This window comes from Zeus faber (assembly GCF_960531495.2).
Source record: "Zeus faber genome assembly, chromosome: 17".
In the NCBI taxonomy this organism is placed as follows: domain Eukaryota; kingdom Metazoa; phylum Chordata; class Actinopteri; order Zeiformes; family Zeidae; genus Zeus; species Zeus faber.
Genome location: NC_137204.1, coordinates 31,222,416 through 31,250,047, shown reverse-complemented (window position 1 = coordinate 31,250,047; position 27,632 = coordinate 31,222,416). Strand labels below are relative to the sequence as shown.

The 27,632-nt window shown below is 49.8% G+C and overlaps 1 protein-coding gene across 1 annotated transcript; it reads left to right on the top strand.

Annotated features, from left to right (window-relative positions):
• Positions 1–292: 292 nt before the first annotated feature.
• apc (APC regulator of WNT signaling pathway) lies at positions 293–20,956 on the top strand. The gene is made up of 17 exons (XM_080017907.1): positions 293–515; positions 4,182–4,379; positions 4,984–5,068; positions 6,188–6,380; positions 6,568–6,676; positions 6,897–7,010; positions 9,122–9,175; positions 9,253–9,291; positions 9,449–9,556; positions 9,645–9,822; positions 9,912–10,142; positions 10,251–10,346; positions 10,450–10,586; positions 10,674–10,751; positions 11,629–11,745; positions 11,869–12,083; positions 12,515–20,956. The coding sequence occupies exons 2-17, from the start codon at positions 4,200–4,202 to the stop codon at positions 18,426–18,428; spliced, it is 7,848 nt and encodes a 2,615-aa protein (XP_079874033.1). The 5' UTR covers positions 293–515; positions 4,182–4,199; the 3' UTR covers positions 18,429–20,956.
• The last annotated feature ends 6,676 nt before the right edge of the window (positions 20,957–27,632 follow it).

Sequence of the window (27,632 nt, the reverse complement as noted above, 5' to 3'; positions counted from 1 at the left end):
AAACCTCTGAGGAATGTTTACACCACCTTGTTCAATCTATGCACCAACAATGAAGGCAACAGGCTCCAACCTGGCACCAGCACGGTGTACCTAGTACAGTGGCCACTGAGTGCATATTTCTAATTGTAATTTAGTATATATTTTTTTATTTTTCATATAATTATTTTACTATTAGGTAATTTCACATTATACTTATTTTACGATAGTTTTCATGTTATTTAACTGAACGAAAATCAAACCTATAAACAGGGGCGTGCACGAGACAGACTCCGGAAGTAACCCGGAAGTCGAACGGGAAGTTGAAGAAGCAAAAAAAAAAAAAAAAAAAAAAAATAACACAGTAAACGGAAACAACGAGCGAAATAAAACGGAGAATCAAACGGTCAAAGTGTTGGAGGAGGACGCGGTGGATTTTGGCTTTTAATGTCGGGAATTCACCAAGTTTCTCCCGGAGCTTGGCGGCACAATGACGCAGTGAAAGCGGGATTTCTTCGGGGAACCGGGACGAGCTAACGGTGCGGAGCTGGCAGCCATTTTGTCTCTTTCAGCCTATTTAAAACGTTAAAAGGTGGTGTTCGGGCGTAGTTGGGTGGTGCCGTTCGGGTGTTGTTGGGTGGTGCTGTTCGGGGGTTGGTTCACGTGTTCAGATGCGCGGTGCAAGCCTCGAGCCCCGACTCTGCTTGTTGTTTTAAAGGCTAACGGAGCTAGCCTGCTAGCCTGCGTAACAAGGTGTTCCAATGGGAAGGAGCTAACTAGCCTAGCATAGGAGACGGTCTGGGAGCTAGGAGACGGTCTAGGATTTAGGAGACGGTCTAGGAATTAGGAGACGGTCTAGGAGCTATTTGACGATCTAGGAGCTAGGAGACGGTCTAGGATTTAGGAGACGGTCTTGGAGCTCCTAGACTGTCTTTAAAATGTAAAATCCTCCTGTTAAAGTGTGTGTTTATTATCTTTTATTGTTTAATTACCACAAACCAAAAATAGTTGTTTTTTAGTAACCACAGCCAATGTGATGATGCCATAAATAAGTTGTTTGTCGTTAATGTTAATAATATTTATAGGGGTTCATCCCACTGGACCCCTAAAAAATATTATTGTTGTGATTTTCAAGTTTTTTCGAAAATTGATCCACATTTGGAGCAGGAATTAGTGGAAACCTGTCAATTTGAGCGGAAGTTGCTGGGTGTTGGTGCTTCACCCACACATCAAGGTTGTAAAAGTTGTGTTCGGGTGGTGCAGATGCTTTGTTGACATCATCATCCAACTCCTTATAACGAACGTCCATCCACATTGCGAGCTGCGTGGAGTGGACTCCATCACCCTGCGGTGTGTGCAGGTGTATCGTGTTACCTGCTTGATGTGGGCGGGGCTTTTCCATTGATATTTGATCTCTTTGCTATTTTGGTAAATATAAAAGTATGCCGTTTGCATAGAACTCTGAGCTAGATGTGGTTCTTACTTTGCGGGATTGGAATTCGTAAAATACAAACTGTAGGAGTCCATGATGCGTTTCATGTGCTCGGATGGATCGGAAAACTAGCATCTGGAAAATAATAAAAAATCACAGAAAGTGGTCACTGCGTCATTACGTCATTGTTGCCCGACACGCCACCAAACAGTCACCTGTCCGTCACTGACAGTTCTCACGATGAGAAGTTCTGCTTTACAGACAAACATGGAGAGTTGTTTTCAAGACATTTCATCTACTCCTGCTGCGTTTTACAAAGCATGTGACACCAGCAAGCCATCGTAGAGCAGGAGCGCCGGGATGAGGCCCCTGGGAGCTGACGTGGCGGGTCTTCCTCAAACACCAACTTGAATTGAAAATCGCCCTCCTCCCAACCAGAGAAGGGGGCTAGGAGACGGTGTAGGAGCTAGAAGACGGTCTAGCATTCAGGAGACAGTCTAGGAGCTAGGAGTTGGTCCAGGAGCTAGGAGACAGTGCATGCTCTCTGATCTTACGGTTCCAGGTTCAGGCCCAGTTCAGTCTCTTGGCACCAGCAACTCAGCGCTCTGGAGTAGTTTCAAAGATTTGTTCACTACAAATAAATCGTTCTCCAAGTTGTGCGTCACTTCAAGATTGCCATTACCCAGAATTCCCAGCAATGTTTCCCTTAATCGTTCAGGAGAAAGCATTTAGCCCGCACTAGCATAGCGTGACATCATTGACCATGTATGGTCATGAACGTTTGCCCTCATTTCTCTCCCTCTACAGTCTGTCGATCCACTTGTGTGTCATCCCTCTCTGGCAGGAAGTGATGCTGCGTTCAGAGGAACAGGGAAATCTGTGTTTACTATTTAGGCCCCGCCTCTTTAGGCTTCGCTTCCAGATAAATATTCAGGAAAACATGGCCGCTGTTGGGAAGCTAGAAAACGTACGTTTACATAAAAAGCGTCATTTTCTATTGAAGCCGTTGTTCACCCTTGCGTGTTGCCGGTGTGTTGCCGTGGTGACAGCCCTGAGGCCTTGAAGCGATCTGTCTTCCTTCGCACGGGTTCCCACTTGAATGGAATCAGCCCCTCCCCCCTCCCCCATGTAAACAGCTCTTCTGTTGTTACACTGCTCTCAGAAGGCCGAGGAGCTAGGAGGCGGTGGAGGAGCTAGGAGGCGGTGGGGGAGCTAGGAGGCGGTCGAGGATCTCATCTCATACCAGCAGAAGAGCAGTTATTTGGATCATTGTCCATCCAGGCTGGAGGGACACTGCTAACAGCAGTACACTCAGCAGTGGTGCATTTTGGGGGATGGGAGGGAAGGAAGGGTAGGGGGTGAAGGAGTGCTGCGATTGGCTGGAGAGAGAGAGAGAGAGAGAGAGAGGGAGAGGGAGAGAGGTGATGGCGGCGTCCTCTTCAGCGACGGGGTGAGTCGCGCTCGTCCTCCTTTCATCCTTTTTTTGCCTCCCTTTGTCCTGCTCTGCTTGTCGTCTTTACCCGGACGGACGGATGGATGGAGTGAATAGGCTGTCAGAAGGAGAGAGAGATGGATGGAGAGGATTAGTGGCTGCAGGGAGACAAAAGGCTGAGTGTGTGTGTGAAGGGGGGATGGGAGGGGAGGAGGAGGGAAGGTGGCGATGATGGAGGGAGGGAGGGAGGGAGGGAGAGATGGAGGGAGAGGCCCTCACTTTGAATGTTGTCGCCGAGCCGACGGAGGGATGGACAGAAATATTAAAGGAGGGATGAGCGGCGGATGATGGAGCCATGTTCTGGATTGATGGAGGATAGCGCGTCAGATTTGATTCTAGGAAACGGAGTCTAGGAGTAAGCCCATTGTCTAGAAAACTGTCTAGGAGCTAGGAGACAATGTAAGAGCTAGGAGACAGGAGACAGTCTAGGAAGCAGCCTAGGAGCTAGGGGACAGTCTTGGAGCTAGGGGACAGTCTAGGAAACGGTCTAGAGGCTAGGAGACAGTCTTGGATTTAGGAGATGGTCCGGGTGCTAAGGGACGGTCTAGGAGCTAGAGGACAGTTCAGCAGCTCGGAGACGGCTTAGTAGCTCGGAGACGGTCTCTGAGCTAGGTGACAGTCTAGGAGCTAGGAGACAGACTAGGAAACAACCTAGGATCTAGGAGACAGTCTAGGAGCTGGGGGAAATTCTAAGAAACAGTCTAGGAGCTAGGGGGTGGTTTAGGAGCAAGGGGATGACTTAGGAGCTAAGGGACAGTCTAGGAAACAGCCTAGGAGCTAGGAGACAGTCTAGGAAACAGCCTAGGAGGTAGGGGACAGTCTATAAAACAGTCTAGGAGCTAGGAGACATACTAGGAAGCATTCTAGGAGTTAGGAGACAGTCTGGGACTAAAGAGACGGTTCAGGAGATAAGGCACAGTCTAGGAGCTAGGGGATGGTCTCGAAGCTAGGGGACAGTCTAGGAGCCAGAAGACAGGGTAGGAGGCATTCTAGGAGTTAGGAGACAGTCTGGGATCAAGGAGACGGTCCAGGAGATAAGGCACGGTCTAGGAGCTAGGAAACCGTTTCTGAGGTAGAAGACGAGCAAGGATCTAGGAGACAAGGTAGGACGCATTCTAGGAGCTATATACAGTCTAGGATTGAGGAGACGGTCCAGGGGCTAGGAGACGTCTAGGAGCTAGGGGACAGTTTAGGATCCAGGGGACAGGTCGTCTTCATGACTTATCCACTTCCTGTTGACGTGTCACTTTGCTCCTTGTCCTCTTGCTGACCCCGCCCCAGGCCTCCCCCCCGTCTGCGATGTCCTCTTCCTCGTCCTCTTCCTCGCCGTTGTCCTCCTCGCGTCTCGCCGTCGCCTCCTACGAGCAGCTGCTGCGGCAGGTGGAGGTTCTGAAGATGGAAAACTCCACCCTGCGGCAGGAGCTGCAGGACAACTCCACCCACCTGAACAAGCTGGAGACTGAGGCCTCCAGCATGAAGGTAAACAGGAAGTGGCAGGGTCTGACATGAAGGTAAACAGGAAATGGCAGGGTCTGGCATGAAGGTAAACAGGAAGTGGCAGGGTCAGGCATGAAGGTAAACAGGAAGTGGCAGGGTCAGGCATGAAGGTAAACAGGAAGTGGCAGGGTCCGGCATGAAGGGAAACAGGAAGTGGCAGGGTCCGGCATGAAGGGAAACAGGAAGTGGCCTGGTCACTAGCCTGGTTACCACAATGACTCCCTGGTAACTATGGTGACTAGCCTGGTTACCACGGTGATTAGCCTGGTTACCACGGTGATTTGCCTGGATCACGTGATGTATTTTCCTCTCTGCCATCGGTCTCACACACACATTGTTAATTACCTTCATATCATCTCAATGATCTACATTTCCATTAATGTCTTGAAACTTAGAAAAAAAACCTTTAAATGAACAAAGTTTTATTTTAAAAACACTGCAGACTTTCTGTTGGACAGGAAGTGGACAACACGGCAACAGGAAGTGGCTCTGCTGTCACTTCCGTGTGTGTATATATATGTCGCTGCTACTTCACGGTGGTGAGAGAGAGAGATGTTAGCGATGCTAAGCTAAGTATTCCCGGCAGGAAGTGCTGAAGCAGCTCCAGGGCACCATAGAAGAAGAGTCGAGCGAAGCCGCCTCCCAACTGGACTTCATAGAGCGACTCAGAGGTGAGTGCTTGTGCTAATGCTAACACATTTCCTGAGCACCTTCCTGTCTCAGCTGTTCTACTTCCTGTTAGCGCTGGGCCGCTCAAGAACTTGTTCAACAACAGATCGATCGTCACCCAATAATCAAATCTATTGGCATTATGGTCTTATTAACAAAGGATAAATGAAAATGTGTGGAGTGTGATTCAGAGTTTTTGGGCATCGTGGGGTGTTTCAGCAGACATCTCACATTTTAGAAAAACAACTGCTGATTATGAAATCAGAAATCAATGTGTGGTTGGATGAGGGTTTGAACCCCATCCCTGCTCTGATCAGTGATGACATCCTCTCACCGTTCTTTTCAAGTTGCTTTATGAAAGTATTTAGCAAGTTATTGAAAAGTACAACCAAACTCATTTCCCTATTTAAAAATATAGTCGTTCAAGGTAACGAACGCCCAAAGAAACCACTTCCTGTTTGTCGTTCTTGGTTGTGGGTGTGTCTCTAAGGAAGGTGTGTAAAGTGGCTTAAACCTCCTTTATCATTCTCAAAATCTGTAAATACATTTGTGGAATATTTAATATTATTTTCCATTGAAGTTACTCATAAATCGCGTGTTTGCCTATTTTGGATGCATTTGCAATCTGATAAAAAACAAAAAAAGAAACGGCTCGACCCACAATTTATTTTTCTGCCATTTAAATTTGTGCTCCAAGGAGGTGGGGGGGGGTCTCACCGTGCTCGTCTCTTCATGTAATGACCCAAGTGAGACATTGTACCTTTTTTTATTATTATTATTATTATTATTATTATTATTATTATTATTGAGGCTCTCAGAGGGATCACTGTGACACTTTCCAAATAGAAATACTCTGTCATTTTACATTATCATTCTTTATTTTCCTTTACTAATTGAACAGGGTGTCTTTTTTTTCTGCCATCAACCCGCTGGTTCAGCAGCGTTCCGGCACCTCCTGATTTACAAATCAGGGACTAGCAAAGAGTATGATTTCAGATTTGGCTGAGAAAACAACTTTGGAAGTGTGTATGAACTGATAGAACGAGTAGCTCGATGCTACCATCTCTTGTGAAAGAAGATGGTGGAGACATTTTAATCACACACCCCTCTCTCTGTTCCAGAAATGAGTCTGGACCCCGCCACCTTCAGCGCAGTCAAACTCAGAGCCGCTGCCGCGGTGACCAAACCGGCGGGGCCCGTGGTCCAGGGACCTCTGGGCTCTGGGGGAGTCCACGGAGCCCCCTACCCCAAGCGAGGGCCTCCGAGTCGGGAAGGAGGCCAGAGCGGCTTCATGGAAGAGCTGGAGCAGGAGCGGTGAGCTAGCTCAACTAACGATGCCAACCCTAACTGGGCTAGCATGTTTACCTTATTTCGAAAACATTCCTTGGCCATCCAGTGTGCTGGCTCAGTGGCCAGACTGAATAAGGAGTGATCGTCTGTGTCCGGAGGTAAAATGAGATCTGTGCTGACCCCGCCCCTCTGCTCCTGACCCCGTCCACAGAGCGCTCCTATTGGCCGAGCTGCAGAAGGAGGAGCGGGAGAAGGAGTGGTACTACAGCCAGCTGGAGGAGCTGAAGAGCCGCATCGACGGCCTCAGGCTGGGAGACAGTGTAGGTCCACCTGTCTGTCTGTTCATCGGTCTGTTGCTTCACCTGTTTGTCTGTCAGTTTGTCTGTCTATTCAGCTGCCTTTTAATCTCTCTCTCTCTCAACCCCTTCCCAACCCCTGTGAGACCCTTTCCACCCGTCTCGCCCTTTTATACTGTTCTCACCCCCCACTTGTCTCACCCGCTCCCAACGTGTCTTTCCCTCCACCGGTCTCACCCTCCAGTTCTCGCTGCAGACAGACATGACCCGTCGTCAGCTGGAGTTTGAGGCTCGGCAACTCCGCTCTGCTATGGAGCAGCAGCTGGGGAGCGTACAGGACATGGAGCGCCGTGCCATGGTACTTCCTGTTAGCTTAGCATGTAGCCAATGGGGAGCGTACAGAACCTGGAGGGCCGTGCCATGGTACTTCCTGTTAGCTTAGCATGTAGCCACTGGGAGCGTACAGGACATGGAGCGCCGTGCCATGGTACTTCCTGTTAGCTTTGCATGTAGCCACTAGGGAGCGTACAGGACATGGAGCGCCGTGCCATGGTACTTCTTGTTAGCTTAGCATGTACTGTGGGGCAAAAAAGTATTTAATCAGCCACCAATTGTGCAAGTTGTCCCACTTAAAAAGATGAGGTCTGTTATTTTCATCATAGGTTCACTTCAATTATGAGAGACAAAATGAGAAAAAAAATCCAGAAAATCACATTGTCTGATTTTTAAAGAATTTATTTGCAAATTATGGTGGAAAATAATGACAGAGGTCAAACGTTTTCTGTAAGTCTTCACAAGGTTTTCACACACTGTTGCTGGTATTTTGGCCCATTCCTCCATGCAGATCTCCTCTAGAGCAGTGATGTTTTGGGGCTGTTGCTGGGCAACACGGACTTTCAACTCCCTCCAAAGATTTTCTCTGGGGTTGAGATCTGGAGACTGGCTAGGCCACTCCAGGACCTTGAAATGCTTCTTACGAAGCCACTCCTTCGTTGCCCGGGCGGTGTGTTTGGGATCATTGTCATGCTGAAAGACCCAGCCACGTTTCATCTTCAATGCTCTTGCTGATGGAAGGAGGTTTTCACTCAAAATCTCACCATACATGGCCCCATTCATTCTTTCCTTTACACGGATCAGTCGTCCTGGTCCCTTTGCAGAAAAACTGCTCCAAAGCATGATGTTTCCACCCCCATGCTTCACAGTAGGTATGGTGTTCTTTGGATGCAACTCAGCTTTCTTTCTCCTCCAAACATGACAAGTTGAGTTTTTACCAAAAAGTTCTATTTCTGGTTTCATCTGACCATATGAAATTCTCCCAATCCTCTTCTGGATCATCCAAATGCTCTCTAGCAAACTTCAGACGGGCCTGGACATGTACTGGCTCAAGCAGGGGGACACGTCTGGCACTGCAGGATTTGAGTCCCTGGCGGCGTAGTGTGTTACTGATGGTAGCCTTTGTTACTTTGGTCCCAGCTCTCTGCAGGTCATTCACTAGGTCCCCCCGTGTGGTTCTGGGATGTTTGCTCACCGTTCTTGTGATCATTTTGACTCCACTTTGCGTGGAGCCCCAGATGGAGGGAGATTATCAGTGGTCTTGCATGTCTTCCATTTTCTAATAATTGCTCCCACAGTTGATTTCTTCACAACAAGCTGCTTACCTATTGCAGATTCAGTCTTCCCAGCCTGGTACAGGTCTACAATTTTGTTTCTGGTGTCCTTTGACAGCTCTTTGGTCTTGGCCATAGTGGAGTTTGGAGTGTGACTGTTTGAGGTTGTGGACAGGTGTCTTTTATACTGATAACCAGTTCAAACAGGTGCCATTAATACAGGTAACGAGTGGAGGACAGAGGAGCCTCTTAAAGAAAAAGTTACAGGTCTGTGAAAGCCAGAAATCTTGCTTGTTTGTAGGTGACCAAATACTTATTTTACCGAGGAATTTACCAATTAATTCATTAAAAATCCTACAATGTGATTTCCTGGATTCTTTCCCCTCATTCTGTCTCTCATAGTCGAAGTGAACCTATGATGAAAATAACAGGCCTCTCTCATCTTTTTAAGTGGGAGAACTTGCACAATTGGTGGCTGACTAAATACTTTGTTGCCCCACTGTAGCCACTGGGGAGCGTACAGGACATGGAGCGCCATGGTACTTCCTGTTAGCTTTGCATGTAGCCACTGGGGAGCGCCGTGCCATGGTTCTACCTGTTAGCTTAGCATGTAGCCACTGGGGAGCATACAGGACATGGAGCGCCGTGCCATGGTACTTCCTGTTAGTTTAGCATGTAGCCACTGGGGAGCGTACAGGACATGGAGCGCCGTGCCATGGTACTTCCTGTTAGCTTAGCATGTAGCCACTAGGGAGTGTACAGGACATGGACCACCGTGCCATGGCAATTCCTGTTAGCTTAGCATGTAGCATGTTACAGTGTGTTACTATGTGCTAAAATGTGTGTTGTACTGTGTGTTCAGAACAGAGTGTGTCGCATCCAGCAAATCGAGAAGGATGTCCAGAGGCTAAACAAGGTACATGCTAATGCTATATGCTACACTAACTGTAGAAGGAAGAGAAGCATCATCCTTCTCTCTTCTCTGTCTCCCAGGGTGAATCCTCTCAGTCAGACAGTGCTTCCTGTACTCAGGTACGTCATGCTTTTGCTCGCACTATATATTACATATCTACACTCATCTCAAATTTACTGTGTGTGTGTGTGTGTGTGTGTGTGTGTGTGTGTGTGTGTGTGTGTGTGTGTGTGTGTGTGTGTGTGTGTGTGTGTGTGTGTGTGTGTGTGAGAGCAGCTAGCCGCTAGCCACCTGGACCAGGACACCACCAGTGATGTGTCGTCGTCCACCGCCGCTGCCGGCTACTCGGTGCCGCGACGGCTTACCAGCCACTTGGGAACCAAGGTGATAATGCTAATGCTACGAAGAGATGCTAATGCTTGGTGCTCTGCCAGGTGGAGGTGGTAGGTTCTAACCCTCAGGTCTCCACCAGGTGGAGATGGTGTACAGCCTGCTGTCCATGCTGGGGACCCATGATAAGGACGACATGTCCCGCACGCTGCTGGCCATGTCCAGTTCCCAGGACTCGTGCATTGCTATGCGCCAGTCAGGCTGCCTCCCCCTGCTGACGCAGCTGCTGCACGGCAACCACAAGGACTCCCTGTTGCTAGGTAACCAGGCTAGCACCTAGCACCTTCCCTCATAGATCCACTCCACGCGGCATTAGCCATGTCAACCCTTCCCCACTCCACCCCTCCAGGAAACTCCCGTGGCAGTAAGGAGGCTCGTGCGCGTGCAAGTGCAGCGCTGCACAACATCGTGCACAGCCAGCCGGACGACAAGAGGGGGCGCCGTGAGATCCGCGTCCTGCACCTGCTGGAGCAGGTGCGGCTGTACTGCGAGGCCTGCTGGGCCTGGCAGGAGGGCCACCAGCTGGACCGGGACCCGGACCACCAGGACCCGGACCACCAGGACCCAGATCGCAACCCCCGTGAGTGCCAGTGCTAAGGATCCCACGTTTTACAACCAAATGTATTTTAACAAGGTGTTGCTACCCTCCCATGTGACCGCGCCCCATCCTTCCTGTCGGCCATGACAGTTCCGTCAGCAGCGGAGCACCAAATCGGTGCGGCAGTCTGCGTCCTCATGAAGCTTTCCTTCGACGAGGAGCACCGGCACGCCATGAACGAGCTCGGTAAGAAACTACATCACCCCTGAAACTACATCAGCCGTGACACTACACCGCCTCTGAAACAACTGATCTTTTTTTCTGATGTGGTTATTCCTCTGCCCACCAGGGGGCCTCCAGGCTATCGCTGAGCTCCTCCAGTCCGACTGCGAGGTGCTGGGAGGCGGCGACCAGCAGAGCGTCACGCTGCGCCGCTACGCCGGCATGGCGCTAACCAACCTGACCTTCGGAGACGTTGCTAACAAGGTACGCTAGCTGTTAGCAGGAGAGCTATGCTAGCTCAAATGCTACTGTTAGCCTGCTAGCTGCTAATGACCTATTTTTACCCACAAGGCCACGCTGTGCTCCATGAAGGGCTGCATGAGAGCCATGGTCGCTCAGCTCAAATCCCAGAGCGAAGACCTGCAGCAGGTTGGGATTATTAACTACAGATTATAAACTACAGATTGTTACAGATTACCACCGATTGTATACTACAGATTATTACAGATTACTACACATTATACCACAGATTATTTACTACATATTACTACAGAATATTACTACAGATTTTATACTCCAGATTATTATTACAGATTACTACAGATTATATACTACAGATTATTGATACAGATGATATACTACAGATTATTACTACAGATTATTACAGATTACACATTATTACAGATTGCCATTAATGATTACTACAGATTATTACAGGTTATTACTACAGATTATTACGACATAACTACTACATAGTACTACAGACTTATTATAGATACTACAGATCATTAATACAGATTATCGTTACAGATTACTACAGATTATTATTACCACAGATTATTACAGATTTCTACAGATTATTACTACATTACTACCGATTACTACACATTATTACTACAGAGTACTACGGATTTTTCAAACAGATTACTACAGATTATTATTTAAGATTATTATTATTATTATTTAGTATTCGATTATTAATACACATTATTAAACATTACTAGTTTTATTAAAGATTATGAGAGATTATCATTAATAAATATTATAATTGGATGGAATCTGATGTCCAGACTATGTGCTTTATACTCTCATCTGATTAGGTTTTAATCAGAATAATAAAGTGTTTTATCACATTCCTCCATACTTTACACATTAAATCACATTACTGTTTATCTGATAACATCTGTGATTTGATCGACTCTGATTGCATTCACATTAAGATCTAATCTGATTTGAATTTCATATCATTCTGTCATTTCTTTTTTCTGGTCTGAACGTGTTTTTACGATGTTTCCTGGTTGCCAAGGTGATCGCCAGCGTACTGCGCAACCTGTCCTGGCGCGCTGACGCCACCAGCAAGAAAATCCTGAGGGAGGTCGGCAGTGTGGGGGCGCTGATGAGCTGCGCCTTGGACGTCCAGAAGGTGACTGCATATATTTTGCATTAAACGACGTTGCCTTAAGTTTTGGTATTGCGGGCACATCATGTTAAGGTGTTGCTTTTTAACAACTTTTCTATCTCGCTAACGTTCCAATCCCTTCTGCAGGAGTCCACCCTGAAGTCGGTGCTTAGCGCCCTCTGGAACCTGTCGGCGCACTGCACTGACAACAAGGCGGAGATCTGCGCTGTGGACGGAGCGCTAGCCTTCCTGGTGCGCTCGCTAGGACACCGCAGCCCCGCTAACACGCTTGCCGTGGTGGAGAGCGGTGGCGGCATCCTGCGCAATGTGTCGAGCCTGGTGGCCACCAACCAGGCTCACAGGTATGAGGCTACCTAGTGGGATAGGAGGCTATCTAGAAGGCTAGGAAACAGTTGCCACGTGAAGAAGCTTTGAAGTAGTTTGTTTTGATTGGGACAAATTGATGTGGTTGTTGAAAGTGATCAGACCAGTAGTAGAAGAAGTCAATAAAACTTCCCAATAGAATCTCAATCAGTTATGCACTTTCCAAAATGGCAACCATCTTCCAAACTGGCTGTGTAGAGGCACTAAATGTTGTGGATGTCTGGATGAAGCCAGATGAACCAAATCAGAAACCGATCAATACTCAGTCTGACCTGGTATGATCATTGAACAGAGTTATTTATGAGGTGAACCTGCTATTTCTGATCAACTGATCATTTGAAACGATCAGTTTTCTTCTATCTATAATAGGATTCTAAAGTTTCTCTCCCCCCTGTGTGGCCCTGTGCAGGCAGGTCCTGAGGGAGCATGGCGTCCTGCCCACCCTGCTGCAGCACCTGCGCTCCCCCAGTCTTACCATCGTGTCCAATGCCTGTGGGACCTTGTGGAACTTGTCGGCGCGGGATCCCCGGGACCAGGAGGTGCTGTGGGACTTGGGGGCGGTGGCCATGCTGCGCAACCTCATCCACTCCCGGCACAAGATGATCGCCATGGGGAGTGCTGCCGCACTGCGCAACCTGCTGGCCAACCGCCCCGCCCGCTACGGGGCCGACGGGGGCGTGGCCTCACCCGGAGCGTCGGGCTCCACGTCCACCGCCCCGTCTCTGGCCGCCCGCAAACACAAGGCACTGATAGAGGAGCTGGATGCTCAGCGCCACTTGGCAGAGACCTTTGACAACATTGACACACTGAGCCCCAAGGCGCACGGTGCCGCGCACCATCACGGCCACCAGGGGCAGCACCAGAGGGCGAGCTCTGGGGGACGGAGCGGTTCTGCGGGCCGCCGCAAGGGCGAGTACGACGGTGGGGGGCAGCGGTCGCCCTATGCCAACACCCCGGTCCTGTCTAGTCCGTCCTCTAGGGGAGGCGTGGCAGCCCGCGTCCACCCGGGGGCATCGAGCGACAGCCTGAACAGCGTCAGCAGCGCAGACGGCTACGGGCGGCGTGGGCGGACGCGCCCAGTGGACTCCGGTGCTGTGGTGACCACCGATGACGACGGTGGTCCAGACAACGACCACCAGGTGGTAGCGGCAGCGCCCTCCTGCTGCGCCTATGGGCGCTACCCCGCCGACCTGGCGCACAAGATTCACAGCGCCAATCACCACGACGATGCTGAGGTGGACACGCCAATCAACTACAGCCTCAAGTACTCAGACGAGCAGCTCAATTCGGGGCGGCAGAGCCCAAGCCGGGCTGGCAGTGGGGGGGCGCGGGACCCTGGCGGCAAGGATGAAGAGGAGGAGGAGGAAGAGGCGGAACGGCGACGGAGAGCAGCCGAGGAGGAGGAAGGACGAAGGCCATGCCCAGACCGCCGATACCCCATCCTCTACCAGGATTCACCCCCCCCTGGTGGGCATGGTGGCGGTCCGATCCGTCCGGCGCCCCACCCCCACCTGCATCATCACCATCCTCCCCCGCAGTGTGACCACGACGAAGACTTCGGCAATTACACGCCCAGCAACTACTGTGAGCGCTACTCGGAGGGCGAGCGCCCCGACGAGCAGCCCATCGACTACAGCCTCAAGTACACCCCCGTTGGCGCCAGCGGCAACCGCAAGGTAGTGCCGTACGGGCGAGTCAAAGGTCCCGTACCCGCCGGTCCCCCTGCCGCCACAAACTCCACCTCATCCTCTTCTTCCTCGCTGGTTTCCTGCAAGAGCACCCAGGAGGGTCAACGCCCACCAGGCGGCACCAAGACCGCCAAAGGTCCCGGCATCAACCAGGAGACCCTGCAGACCTACTGTGTAGAGGACACGCCCATCTGCTTCTCACGCGGTAGCTCGCTGTCCTCGCTGTCCTCTTCTTCCTCAGGTGGTGAGGAAGAGGCAGAGGACGGCAGCAGGAGGCGCAAGCGGGGTGGAGGCCACACCACCCGTGGCAGCGATTACCCCACACTCCCTATCGCCGAGAAGGAGCTGCCTGTTTCAGCGCCGAGTGCGCCACCGGCCATCGAGCGACGCATCCCGCCGTCCCGAACCCGCCAACACCAACCGCACCATCACCAGAGGGCACCTTCCTCGCCGCCACCGGCCAAGAGCAGCGGCGCCGGCACACCCAAGAGCCCCCCTGAGCGCTATGTGCAGGAGACACCGCTAATGTTCAGCCGCTGCACCTCGGTCAGCTCGCTGGACTCTTTCGGGAGCCCGTCCATTGCCAGCTCAGTGCCCAGCGAGCTCTGCAGTGGCGTGCCCAGCGGTGTGGTAAGCCCCAGCGACCTCCCTGACAGCCCGGGCCAGACAGCGCCACCTAGCCGGGCCAAGACCCCGCCGCCATCGCAGGCGGAGCACCACCCGGTGCCCGAACCGGTCGCACCCCATCGCCAATTAACAGTATCGTCTGTCACAATGACAGTTTCAGAAACCTCCATGGAGAACGTGGCGGGATCCAACGAGATGAGGGCAGGGTCTTCCTCCACCCGGCACGGCATCAGAGAGGACGAGGAAGCCGCTGACGGATTGCTGCACTTCGCCACCGAGAGCACACCACGGAGCTTCTTCTCAAGAGCCTCCAGTCTCAGTGCGCTCAGTCTGGATGAGCCATTTATCCTGCATGACACCCGGCTACCGCCTGGCGATGCCACTGCCGTTGTGCTTCCCTCCGCCACCATGCCCGCCACCCGGAGACAGGAAGTTGCCGGGCCGCAGGAAATCTCTGCAACCCCAAGGGACCCGCTGGGTGGTTCGGATGACGACGACGATGACATAGAGATCCTGGAGGAATGCATTAACTCCGCGATGCCCACCAAGTCGTCCCACCGCCCCAAAAAGACCACGCCCGCTCCCTCGGCCCCGCCCCTGGCCTCCACCCCACCCTGCTCCTCTTCCTCCACCTCCATGACAATAACGACAGCAGCGCCCAGCAACCGCAAGCCCAGCCTCCTCCCTGTATACAAGCTCCTCCCGCAGGGCCGTGCCAGGGGCCCTCCACCACCTCCACCACCTCGGGGTGACGGAGGGGGTGGGGAAGAAGAGGAGGAGCGCCCCCGAGTGTACTGCGTGGAGGGAACGCCGCTCAGCTTCTCTGCCGCCACCTCGTTGAGCGACCTCACCATTGAGTCGCCGCCAGGCGAGTCTTTCCTCGCCCCGCTCAACCGCCCCGCCTCCTCGGCTCATCGCGACCGGGAGCCGATGCCACCTGAAACAGAGCCCGCCGACGGCGAGGAGAACATCCTGGCAGAGTGCATCAGTGCTGCTATGCCCAAGGGCCGGCCCCGCAACCCGCCACGACCACCCCAATCGGTTGGCCCCACCCCCTCCCCGGCACTGAGCCTTGCCCAGCGCGAGTCTGAGCGCCGCAGGAAGCCCACTTCTCCTGTCAAGCCCATGCCGCACGCCTCCGCCCCTCCACCCCCTCCTCCCCCTCCTCCCCCCTTGCGACGCCCAACCGACCGCCGCTTCCCATACGACTCCCCCCGCCACTACACCCCCATCGAAGGAACTCCGTACTGCTTCTCCCGCAACGACTCGCTCAGCTCGCTGGACTTTGACGAGGAAGACGAGGCTTGCCGCCGGGAGGAAGCCCACACTAACGTTGGTGTTAGCGTTAGCGATCAATATCAGGCCCCTACATCCAAGCATCAGCCAAAACCAAAGCAGCCGCCACAGGACCAGAACCAGGCTCAGGACTCCGTGGCCCCTGGGGGCCACCAGCAACAGCAGCCGCCTCTTCCTGATGAGCGTCAGAAGTTCGCCATCGAAGACACGCCGGTGTGCTTCTCGCGCAACTCGTCGCTCAGCTCACTCAGCGACATTGACCAGGAGAACAACAACAATGTCCGCCCTGCCCCCCCCCCACCAGAGGATGTCACTGTGACATCGGTAGCTCCCGACGATGCCCGCCGACCCTCCGCCCCCCGACATCACCGTGGTCTTCCTCCTCCCCAGTCCCAGCAAGCACCACCAGCGGCCTCGTCTCAGAAAGACCCGGTGTCTTCATCCCGTCCCCCAGTGGCGGCAGCGGGCTACACTCCGCGGGCGTTCCATGTGGAGGATACGCCCGTCTGCTTCTCGCGCAACTCGTCGCTGAGCTCACTGAGCATGGACTCTGAGGACGACCTCCTGCAGGAGTGCATCAGCTCGGCCATGCCCAAAAAGAAGAAGCAGCAGCAGAGGATCAAGGGAAGTCTCCCAGACCCGCCCCTTCCCACCAAGCATGAAGTGGAGGCGGAGGAAGAAGAAGAGGAGGAGCCGGCCCCGGACTCGCCCGAGTCCTTGGACTGGAAGGCGATCCAGGAGGGTGCCAACTCGGTGGTGTCCTCCCTCCACCAAGCGGCGCTGGCCGCCTCGCCCTCTCCACCGCAGGGCCGGTCCCGCCAGGACTCGCTGTCGGACTCTGACTCGGTGCTGTCGCTGCAGTCTGGGCTCTCGCTGGGCTCGCCCTTCCGCCTCCCGGCAGCAGCAGGCACCCGGGGTCCTGAGCGGCCCGGGGACGACGAAGAAGATGAAAAACACGAAGAGGAAGAGGAGGATGTTGATCAAGATGAAGAGATGAAGTCCCAGCTGTCCCAGGAGGTCGCTGGGCTGCCTCGGGGTGGCGGCAGGGCTCGCATCCTGAAGCCTGGCGAGCGCAGCTCCCTGCAGAAGAGGAAGGATGAGGAGGAGGAGGCCGCTGCAAAGGGGCTCAAGGGCGGCCGTAAGGCCTACAGGAGCCCGTTCACTGGCCGGCCCAGACGGGGCACCGAGGGGCCTGCTGTGGCCCCCCGGGGCCGCTTGGCCAAGCAGAGTGGGATTGCCTCCCCGAGGTCCATCAAACCAGTCGCGGTGAAATCGGTGGGTACGTGCGAACCCCCCAGCAAGGCCTCGTCGCGCTCCGCCTCCCGGGACTCCACCTCGTCCAGCCTCACATCAAATCGCCCGGGAGGTGGAGGAGGTGCATGCGGTGTTCCCTCCCAGTTGCCCCGCACCGCCTCCCCAGGGGCATCATCCGTCAAGTCCTCTGGGTCCTCCCAGCTCTCCTACCCGTCCCCGGGACGCCAGGCCAAGTCCGGCACCACCAGCGGGCTCCCTCGGACCCCCAGCTCCATCCCACGAAGCGAGTCGGCCTCCAGGGTCCTGGGGCAGGGTCTGGGGCCCTCACCTGCCGGCAGCGCCAGGAAGCCCACCACCAAGTCCACATGCGAGTCTGAAAAGTCGGAGAAGTCCGATAAACCTGGCCTGGTGCGGCAGTCCACCTTTATCAAGGAAGCTCCGTCTCCGACGCTCAAGAGGAAGTTGGAGGCGTCGGCTTCCTTTGAGTCACTCTCGTCACCAGGTCAGACCCCCCTTTCCAGCCCCTCCCTGCAGGATCCGCAGCCCCCTCCTTCAGGCCGGACCAAGTCCCCGCAGGTGGTGGCGCCGCCTTCCCGCCGCCCGCCCCACCCGGACGCCACCGGCCGCTCACACTCAGAGAGTCCCTCCCGTCCTGTGGACCAGCGCTCCGCCCTGAATCGCACCGGGACCTGGAAGCGCGAGTCTGGCAGCGCTAATGCTAACTCAAGCGCTAGCGGCAACGGGAAGCACTCTTCCTCGCTGCCCCGTGTTGGAACTTGGAAACGGGCTGGGTCCTCGTCCTCGCTGCTGTCCGCCTCATCCGAGTCCAGCGAGCGAGGGGGTGGGGCCGGGAATCGGAGTGAGGACGACCTGCTGCAACGTGGGGCCCCGCCCCCCCGTCGTAAAGGAACCTGGCGCAAGACTAAGGACGGCAAGTGCACCAGTGCGGCATCGCAGGAGGACGTGTGGGTCCGCATGGAGGACTGCCCTGTTAACGGACCCCGCTCGCCCTGCGGGGTCGGGTCTCCTGGGACCCCTGGACCGCCGGTCATCTCCAGCGAGCCAGCCTCCTCGGACTCCGCCTCCAACCTCAATCTGCGCGGGACCCCTGCACCGAAGCATGAGTCTCTGAAATCCGTAGCCCCCCAGCAACGTAGCCCATTTGGTGGCAGTGGTTTGGTGTCAAAGCTGGGCGCCGGCGCCCACGGGGCCACGGCGGTGGCAGCCGCCCGAGTTCCGCCCTTCAACTATGTGCCGAGCCCCCGCAAGAGCAGCGCAGACGGGGTCGGGGGCGTGCCCTCCACCACCCCGACTCCTCGGCCCTCGCTGATCCCCACGCCTGTTTCCGTTACCGGGGGCATCGCAGGGGGCGGAGCCAACTCCGTCGGCAAGAAGAGGGAGCCTCCTAAAGGGGAGGGTCCCGGCGAGAGGGGGTCCTACATCGTCACCTCGGTCTGAAGGTCCTTCCTGAAAGCCCCGCCCCCTTGACTCACTTCTTTCCTAGAGATTTAAGCCGCACCCCCAGGCCACACCCACCAGACTACCCAGAATGCCCCTTGTTTTACTTTTAAGAGCACCAAACACCTTGGACCTGGAGGTCTGGAAACCTTGGGGGCGGCGACTTTTTGGGGAATTTTGTTGTGACTTTTTCTTGCGATGGGACGATGGACGGGCGGAGCCCAGCGCCATCGAACCGACAACGTATGTAAATGTTTGGTGAAAATACCATAAAGTAACGAGTAGAATTCTTGAAATCGTAACGTAGAAGAACTAAATATCGGAAGTGAGCGCTACTTCGTTAGCTTGACAATTAGCTGTGTGTGTGTGTGTGTGTGTGTGTGTGTGTGTGTGTGTGTGTGTGTGTGTGCGCGCGCATGTACTCGTGTTTCGTAACGACCCAAAGTAGAAAACCATAAGTGAATGGGATGTTTGGGGGCGGGGCTTACGTGTGAAAACCTGCCACATGTCCAAGTTGTTCCCCTTTGATGTCAGTCAAAATGAGTTTCTTTACTTTTTTGTTTGGTGTCGTCTTTCAGGTTTTTGCCCAAAACGTCTAGGTTTCATAAAAATACGAAAAGGAGAAAAGTCGAAAAAGGACAAACAATGGACGGCGTCATCAAACCCGGTCACGTTCAAATCTGAGGCTTAGCTTGGTGGGTCAGCGCTGTCGATGGATCAACAAGCGTTAGCGAGTGATGAGCTCTTGTTAATTGATGCTAACGCTGCCAAATGTTGTTCATTATTGAATTGACTGTCAACGATGTTTGACAATTTACCCAATAAATGATTGATAAGCGATCCGATATCAGCCAGTGTCGGATTATTGATCGTTAATCTTTTAAAATCAAAAGTGCGATTGTTGATTAAGTCTGGCGGTTAGCTAGCGATACAGTACGTAGCATTACAACACCTCATTTACCATCAATGCTAACCCTCAGTGCTGACGCTCAGTTTATGATAAAAGATGGGTTCATTTACCATCAATGCTAACGCTTTATTTTCCATTAACGGTGTCGCTCAATTTAGCCTTTAGCGCTAACGGTGACTCTACGATAAAGGATAGCGGTGGCGTTACGTCCAGCGCTCGGTCAACGCTAAGGCTTCATTTACGATGACACTAAGACGTGACCATTAACCAACTTCGCCATTTCACCACAAGCGCATTTTTCACCCCCGTCGGCTTTTGGCGACATTGTAACATAAAGAGTTTATATATAAATATATTTAAGTAACAAATTGTTTTTTCTCTCATGTCGACGTCGTTTATCGTATTTATTTTTACGTGGAGGGGGAAGGTCGGTCCATTCATTCAAATCCATCATCCATCCGTCTTTCAAATCGCAAGATTCATATTTATCGGGATTTAAGTCATTTTCTTTCGGGAGTCGTTAAAAAGTCAGAAAAGCTTTGAACTCAATTCCACAAAATCCTGGAAAAGTGGGAAACCTGACGCTGCCGACTTCACTGCCACGTTCAAAATCCAATTTGCAGTTTTACCAACTCCCTCAAACGCGATTCTCGTTCAGGAAGCACTTTACGAAACACAATCGATTTCCTGTGTACGCAATGTGACGAAGTTCTTAATTATTGTATATATTTTGTTTTTCCATTTCCCCGGAAACTTTTAAAAATTCACTGATTTTTCGGATGTATATATTTTTCGTCGTGGGTGATATTTCCTTTAGTTTTGAAATCTGATCGCATCAGATAAATATTCATGAACGTTTGGATTTGTTAGTTTTCGGGGTGAAAGGTGCGTTTGTCTGACGGGCGGATTTTGACGTAAAAAAAACGCAACGACACTGCGATGAAGGCTGAAAATTGACACTAACCCGATAAAACGCTAAGCTAATGGTGTGATCACCACTGTCTTTCTCACACCGTTTTTCTAAGTTTGTTTTTGCGAAACCTTTGGAAACAGGTTTGAAAATTCCGGAGACATCGCAAACATTTTGCCAAAACACACGAAAAACAAAAACTGAGAAATTGTTAGCGGCTAAGTAGCTGCTAATTAGCGAGCAGAATGTTTGTTGTTTACGATCAAAATGTAGTTTTTTGCCAAAACAGGAAATGTAGGAAGTTGAAGTTACAAATCCATCCACGTGAAAAGGTTTTTCGCGCGATAAACCAGCCAGGCCTTTCTTCTAGCTAGCTGGCCGACTAGCTTGCTGGCTAGCTCCGTGTTGAAGCAGATTCTGTGAATGATTCAAGATATAAGTTTTGCTACATTAATGATGTTTCTGCCAGCTAGCTAGCTAGTCCGTAGCATGCTCCTAGATCCATGTTTTGAGTTTTTACCAAACACAAAAAAAAATCTACAAAATGAAAGTTGTTGTTAGCTTGCTGAAGCTAGCCCGGCAGTGTTATAACATTTTTTATCATTTTTGTCAAACTCAGTGAAAGTGATTGAAACAGGAAGTGGAAGCAGCTTTTCCTCTGTGTTCAGGAAATGTGTTTGTGGTGTTTCCTCGCTGCTGATTGGACGTTGTCAGAGGGTGGGGGGAAGGGGGGTGGTAAACTTTAATGGAACGTACAAATAAAACAAAATGGTTTCTCTCTACGTCCTTGTTTCCTCTATTGTGTCTTTTGTTGAAGTAGTAAATTGCCTCGCATTTAGTATCGTTAGCTGCTTTTAATTTGAAGAAACTATGTAATGAAGAACAAACAAATGAATAACATAGTCGTTATGGGATGACATCTTAGTGTCTCAGGTAACACTGACCTGCTCAGTTGCGCGCATTTTGTGTAGCAACTACACAATTCTTAGTTAAAATACGCAGGTACAAAAATGCCAGCTGAAACTATTTAACTTTGGTAAACAATGAATAGAAAACTGGCGTAGGTGAACCTGGTATTTCCAGGACGTCCCTGGGATCAGAGGCTACGAGCTGTGGTTCTGCAAACCCTCCCTCTCCCTCAACAGCCACTGAAGCGCAGCAGCACTGAGCTGCTGGATGCTCCACAGAGGTGTGTTCAGGGTCAGCGCCGGGAGCTCAAATGGGAGGGGGTAGAGTTGGAATAAAGCACTAAAATGTGGCCGTGATGTCAACGTATAAAACGTGAGATGCACCGATCCATCGGCCGGTGACCGCAATCGTTTTTCACCGGCCCATGGGCGTCGGATATGTTTTCCGATTCTGTGCCGGTTAAGTTTACAGCCTAATACTGTGCTTGTGTACTGTACTGGTAAAAATACTGCAATACTCAAACCCGATACTACGTCATGTAACGTAGTTGTGCAGTTGACGCTCAAAAAAGAACTAAATTAATAACGTTCCTGGTGAAAACTCTTTGTTGAGACTCTGTTCCTGATGAAAACTCTTTGTTGAGACTCTTCCTGATGAAAACTCTTTGAGACTGTTCCTGATGAAAACTCTTTGTTGAGACTCTTCCTGATGAAAACTCTTTGAGACTCTGTTCCTGATGAAAACTCTTTGTTGAGACTCTTCCTGATGAAAACTCTTTGTTGAGACTCTTCCTGATGAAAACTCTTTGTTGAGACTCTTCCTGATGAAAACTCTTTGAGACTGTTCCTGATGAAAACTCTTTGTTGAGACACTTCCTGGTGAAAACTCTTTGTTGAGACTCTTCCTGGTGAAAACTCTTTGTTGAGACTCTTCCTGGTGAAACTCTTTGTTGAGACTATGTTCCTGATGAAAACTCTTTGTTGAGACTCTTCCTGATGAAAACTCTTTGAGACTGTTCCTGATGAAAACTCTTTGTTGAGACTCTTCCTGGTGAAAACTCTTTGTTGAGACTCTTCCTGATGAAAACTCTTTGTTGAGACTCTTCCTGATGAAAACTCTTTGAGACTGTTCCTGATGAAAACTCTTTGTTGAGACACTTCCTGGTGAAAACTCTTTGTTGAGACTCTTCCTGGTGAAACTCTTTGTTGAGACTATGTTCCTGATGAAAACTCTTTGTTGAGACTCTGTCCTGATGAAAACTCTTTGTTGAGACTCTTCCTGGTGAAAACTCTTTGTTGAGACTCTTCCTGATGAAAACTCTTTGAGACTCTGTTCCTGATGAAAACTCTTTGTTGAGACTCTTCCTGGTGAAACTCTTTGTTGAGACTCTGTTTCTGATAAACTCCTTGTTGAGACTATGTTCATGATGAAAACTCTTTGTTGAGACTCTGTCCTGATGAAAACTCTTTGTTGAGACTCTTCCTGGTGAAACTCTTTGTTGAGACTCTGTTCCTGATGAAAACTCTTTGTTGAGACTGTTCCTGATGGAAACTCTTTGTTGAGACTCTGTTCCTGATGGAAACTCTTTTTTGAGACTGTTCCTGATGAAAACTCTTTGTTGAGACTCTGTTCCTGGTGAAAAGTTTGACTCTTTTTTTGAGACTGTTGTGGAGGAGTCTCTCAGTAAAACACGTAGTTTCCATTTGATTCACTTGGTTATACGCACAGTGAGGGAAGGAGCACTCCAGTGAAGCAGAGTGACAAGAGACATTTGTCTGACATTTATTTAATTTGTTTATTTTTTTGTAAAGATTGCAGTTTATTTTGGAAAATACCATAAATATAATATAAATGTATACTTGCACTTAAAGTAAAAGAGACTTTGATTTGAAGTTTGAATATGTTGTGTCCAGTTCCAGGTTGAATTCTCCTCAAACTTGGTGAGCGTCACATGTTCTGTTTGGAACCAGGACGGTTCCATGTTGTAGTACAGCTCCATAGAGAACAACCAACAATAATACTCAGGAAAGCTCTCTCCTCTATGCCCAACAATAAATCACCTGGATCAGATGGAATTAACCAACCCAATTAACTAATTAATAACTAACCCAGTGGAATTTTATAAACACTTCTGGCCACTTATCTCCCCATTACTCATCAGAATGGTTGCAGAGATCAAGTCAACCTCCACCATGCCTCCGCACATGGACACTGCTCTTATTTCGGTTTTGCTCAAACCCAAAAAGGACCCAACCCTCACCTCCAGTTACAGACCCATAAGCCTTATTAATTGCAACCTTAAGATTATAAGTAAAACACTAACCAACATCCAGACAACAGGCTTTGTCAAAGGCAGACACTCATCGATTTGATTCCCGCCTGGGGCGCTGTTGGCACCGTGCTCCGGTGGGTTATCTCCCAAACAGGAGCCTTTCTGTGTGGAGTTTGCATGTTCTCCCCGTGCTCACATGGGGTTTCCTCCACCTCACGTCAGTAAGGACCCCCACCAAAAACATGCACCATCATGGTCTGACCAGCGATGGACACTTATCACCTGGTCCCCGGGCGCGTCCACGTACGCTGCCCACTGCTCCTGGCTGTGGCCCCGGAGGAAGGACAAGCCAGGATGGTTCAATGCAGAGGAGCCATTTCACCGGCACCATCAAGCATGTGCATGTGTGTGTGTGTGCAAGCATGTGTTGTGGAGTGTCGTGTGACGATTAAAGACTGTTTCTTCTTTCTTCTTCTTTTCTTTCTATCCAGCAAAATGCATCGTTAATTCAGTCTGATCAGCATATCTTAAAGGAACAATTTAAATACTATCGTTGCCTCTTTGGATGCCGAAAAAGCATTTGATAGAGTTAATTGGACATATCTCTTTTCAATCCTCAACAAATTTGGCTTTGGAGAGTCACTCATTCAATGGATCAGAATCCTCTACAACTCTCCATCTGCTTCTGTCATCACCAATGGTTACACCTCACAGCTTTTCACTCTACAACGCGGCACAAAACAAGTATGTCCGCTCTCCCCTTTACTATTCGCCATCTTTATTGAACCCCTCGTGGCGGCTATCCGTCAAAACAGTAATATTGTAGGCATACAAACAGGAAACTCTGTTTACAAAATCAGTTTGTATGCAGACATAATATCCTACTGTACACACGGAACCCAATATCATCCCTACCGGAGGTGTTCAATCTTATATCTTAATTCTCAGCTATCTCAGACTAATTAATAAATTGGACTCAAACCCACACTCTTACCATTCATTGGGGGGGGACTGTAATGCTGCAACCCAGAAACTTCACTTTACCATCACAACGGGCAATATTAGATACCTTGGTATTGATATCTCCAATCTATCAGATTTGTTTACCCTTAACTTCACTCCATTGCTCAAAGCCATTGAAGAAGACCTCATTCGATGGAACGACCTACCCATCTCACTAATTGGTAGGATAGCAGCGGTGAAAATTAATATACTTCCAAAAATAAACTATATATTTTCAATGACCCCAGTGCAACCAACAGTACGTTTAATACTCTAGACTCAATAGTCAATACATTTTATTAGAAATACAAGAAACCGAGAATTAAACTAGGTGTAATACTACAGAAAAACAAAGACTGTCAGGCCTAGCAGCCCCAAACTTTAGATACTACTATCTAGTGAACCATCTTCAATTTATAATCAAATGGTTACAACCAGAGCAACAATTGGCCCATGGATGGCGAGACACTGAACAAACAGAATATCAGGAGTTATCAATATCTGATCTCCCATTCCTTACTGAATCTATAAGGAAACATATTTGCTTTAAAAACCCATTCATCACAACAACTCTGTCAGCTTGGTGGAGATTCCTCAAACTCAGTCATCACACTCTATCTCCAAACAAATTCAGGCCAATCTGGCACAACCCAGATTTCTTGGTTAAAAACAGACCAATAATCTTTAGGTCTTGGAAAAGACAAGGAATTACTCATCTGGAACACTTTTTGAAAACAATTCGCTTATATCCTTCCCAACCTTAACCCAAAAGTATAATATCGGTGGCCACGGCTTCCTTCAATTACAGCAGTCTCTAAAAGTTCAAATCAAATTGTGGTTGAACTTGTAGTTGTTCTGTGGTGATTCTCCCTCTTGGAGTCATGATCAGTTGTTTATAGACCCAAACATGATGAATAGTTCTCCAAAGAGTGGGGTTGGGTGTGGCTCTCCATAACCAAAGCTGTGCTCTTGTCATTCTACAGGTCGTCCACAGGACAGAGTTATTGCAGCAGTTCTTGATGATTTAAAAATGAATAAAGAGTTTCATTGCAGATTGAGAACTTGAACTCCTCTTGCAGACTAACTCTGTCCTAGATGCAAATGTCATACAAATACTCTGTGTTGTATGCCCAAAAAACCCCCAACAATAATAAACAGTAATAAACACACTCATGTAGTATTTCCACATGAGTGTGTATACTTTATATAATATTTCCACATGAGTGTCTATACTGTATATAGTATTACTACATAAGTGTCTATACTGTATATGGTATTACTACATGAGTGTGTATACTGTATATGGTATTACTACATGAATGTGTATACTGTATTTAGTATTACTACATGGATGTGTTTACTGTATATAGTACTACTATATTAATGTGTATACTGTCTCTAGTATCACTATGAGTGTGTATACTATATATAGTATTACTACATGAATGTGTGTACCGTATCTAGTATAACTACATGAATGTGTATACTGTATCTAGTATTACTTCATGAATGTGTATACTGTATCTAGTATTACTATCTAAATGTGTGTACTGTATATACTATTACTACATGAATGTGTGTGTACTGTAAATGGTATTACTACATGAACGTGTATACTGTATATAGTATTACTACATGAATGTGTGTACTGTATATACTATTACTACATGATGAACAAAATGTACGGGACGGGTTACAAAACAATGGTCAATGAGAAATGGAGAAACAAGCTGTGGCCAGCGACCCACCAACAAGACAAGATGGAGGCTGCACAGAATGTGCCAAGTCCTGAGTGCGGGGATGACGGCGTTCCAGGCTGAACTGGAAGAACATCTGTGACATTCACCTGTTTTTCACGGAGACGTTCAAAACCAAAACACTGAACGGACGAGTGGAAGCTCAGAGACGGAGGAAACAAGGTCACTTCATACCAACTACAACACCATTAACAAACAAAATATCATGACCTCAGTGGGTGGGGCTTGCTCCCTCAGTGGGTGGGGCTTGCTCCTCGGTGGGGGGGGCTTGCTCCTCGGTGGGGGGGGCTTACTCCCTCAGAGCCAGATCAGTTGAAATGAACATTCTTCACAGATTATTACATCTTTTCACTTCCAGTTCCACTTTCCCTGGGAGTGTTTTGCGAACGGAAGGAGCGTATTTCATGATTCATTTGGGATAAAAAAAAAGACAGAGGGTGAAATTCTCGGCCGGAGGAGGGGGGGGGGGCATGGCCCCCCCATCTTTAGGGGATGAGTATTGATGAGTATTGGGGGGTATTGGGGGGGTAACCAGATGGGAGTAGTAGTCACGTTGTGCTGGGAGCAGGAGAACGTGTGGGCGGCAGTGGATCGAAGGTTCAACGCTTGGTTTTCAAAGAGAAGTTCAGCTGCTTCCATCAGGGTGAGATGAGCTTTACTACACCCACATCAAGCTGCTCTCACCCTCCACCCACAGAGCTCAGCCAGATGGAGCGTTGAGCGGCAAACGTGGAGATCCATAGTTTGGACATATCATGGGTTCGGTGGGCTTCTCCAGGTGTTCACACTTTGGTAAGAGGTTCTGATCCCAGGACCTCCAGTTGGTGTCCTGGGGGCTCCTGGTGACTCCTGGTGGCTCCTGTTTTTTTTTATTGATGAACTTTCTCTCAAACTTTTGGAAACCTGATTGACTGGTGGTTTTTCATGAGATCAGATGGTATTTTACTGGGAATGAAGTAAATAAGTTAAAGTTGTGCATGTTATCAACTGTGAATGACATCTATATGTAAACAAAACATCAATGAAATATATATGAATCAAACATCAATTATGAATATTAGTTAAAAACCAACAGAGAATTGGAATCGTGACAGATTTTATTTTTGAATTGACTTTTGAAAAAGAGCTGAAACTTTCCATCCAACACCAGGGTTAGGGTCTTCTTCACCGGGGTTAGGGTCTTCTTCACCGGGGTCAGGGATAGGGTCTTCTTCACCGGGGTTAGGGTCTTCTTCACCGGGGTCAGGGATAGGGTCTTCTTCACTGGGGTTAGGGTCTTCTTCACCAGGGTCTTCAAACGTCTCAGCGCTCAGAGCCCCCCTCCTCCACCATGGGAATCTAAGAGAGAGAGAGCGGGGAGGGAGGGGGTATAAAATGCATCAAACTTCATGTTTTGAATGACGTCAAGTAGAACCTGGCGGCTGATTAAATGCAGACCTGGCAA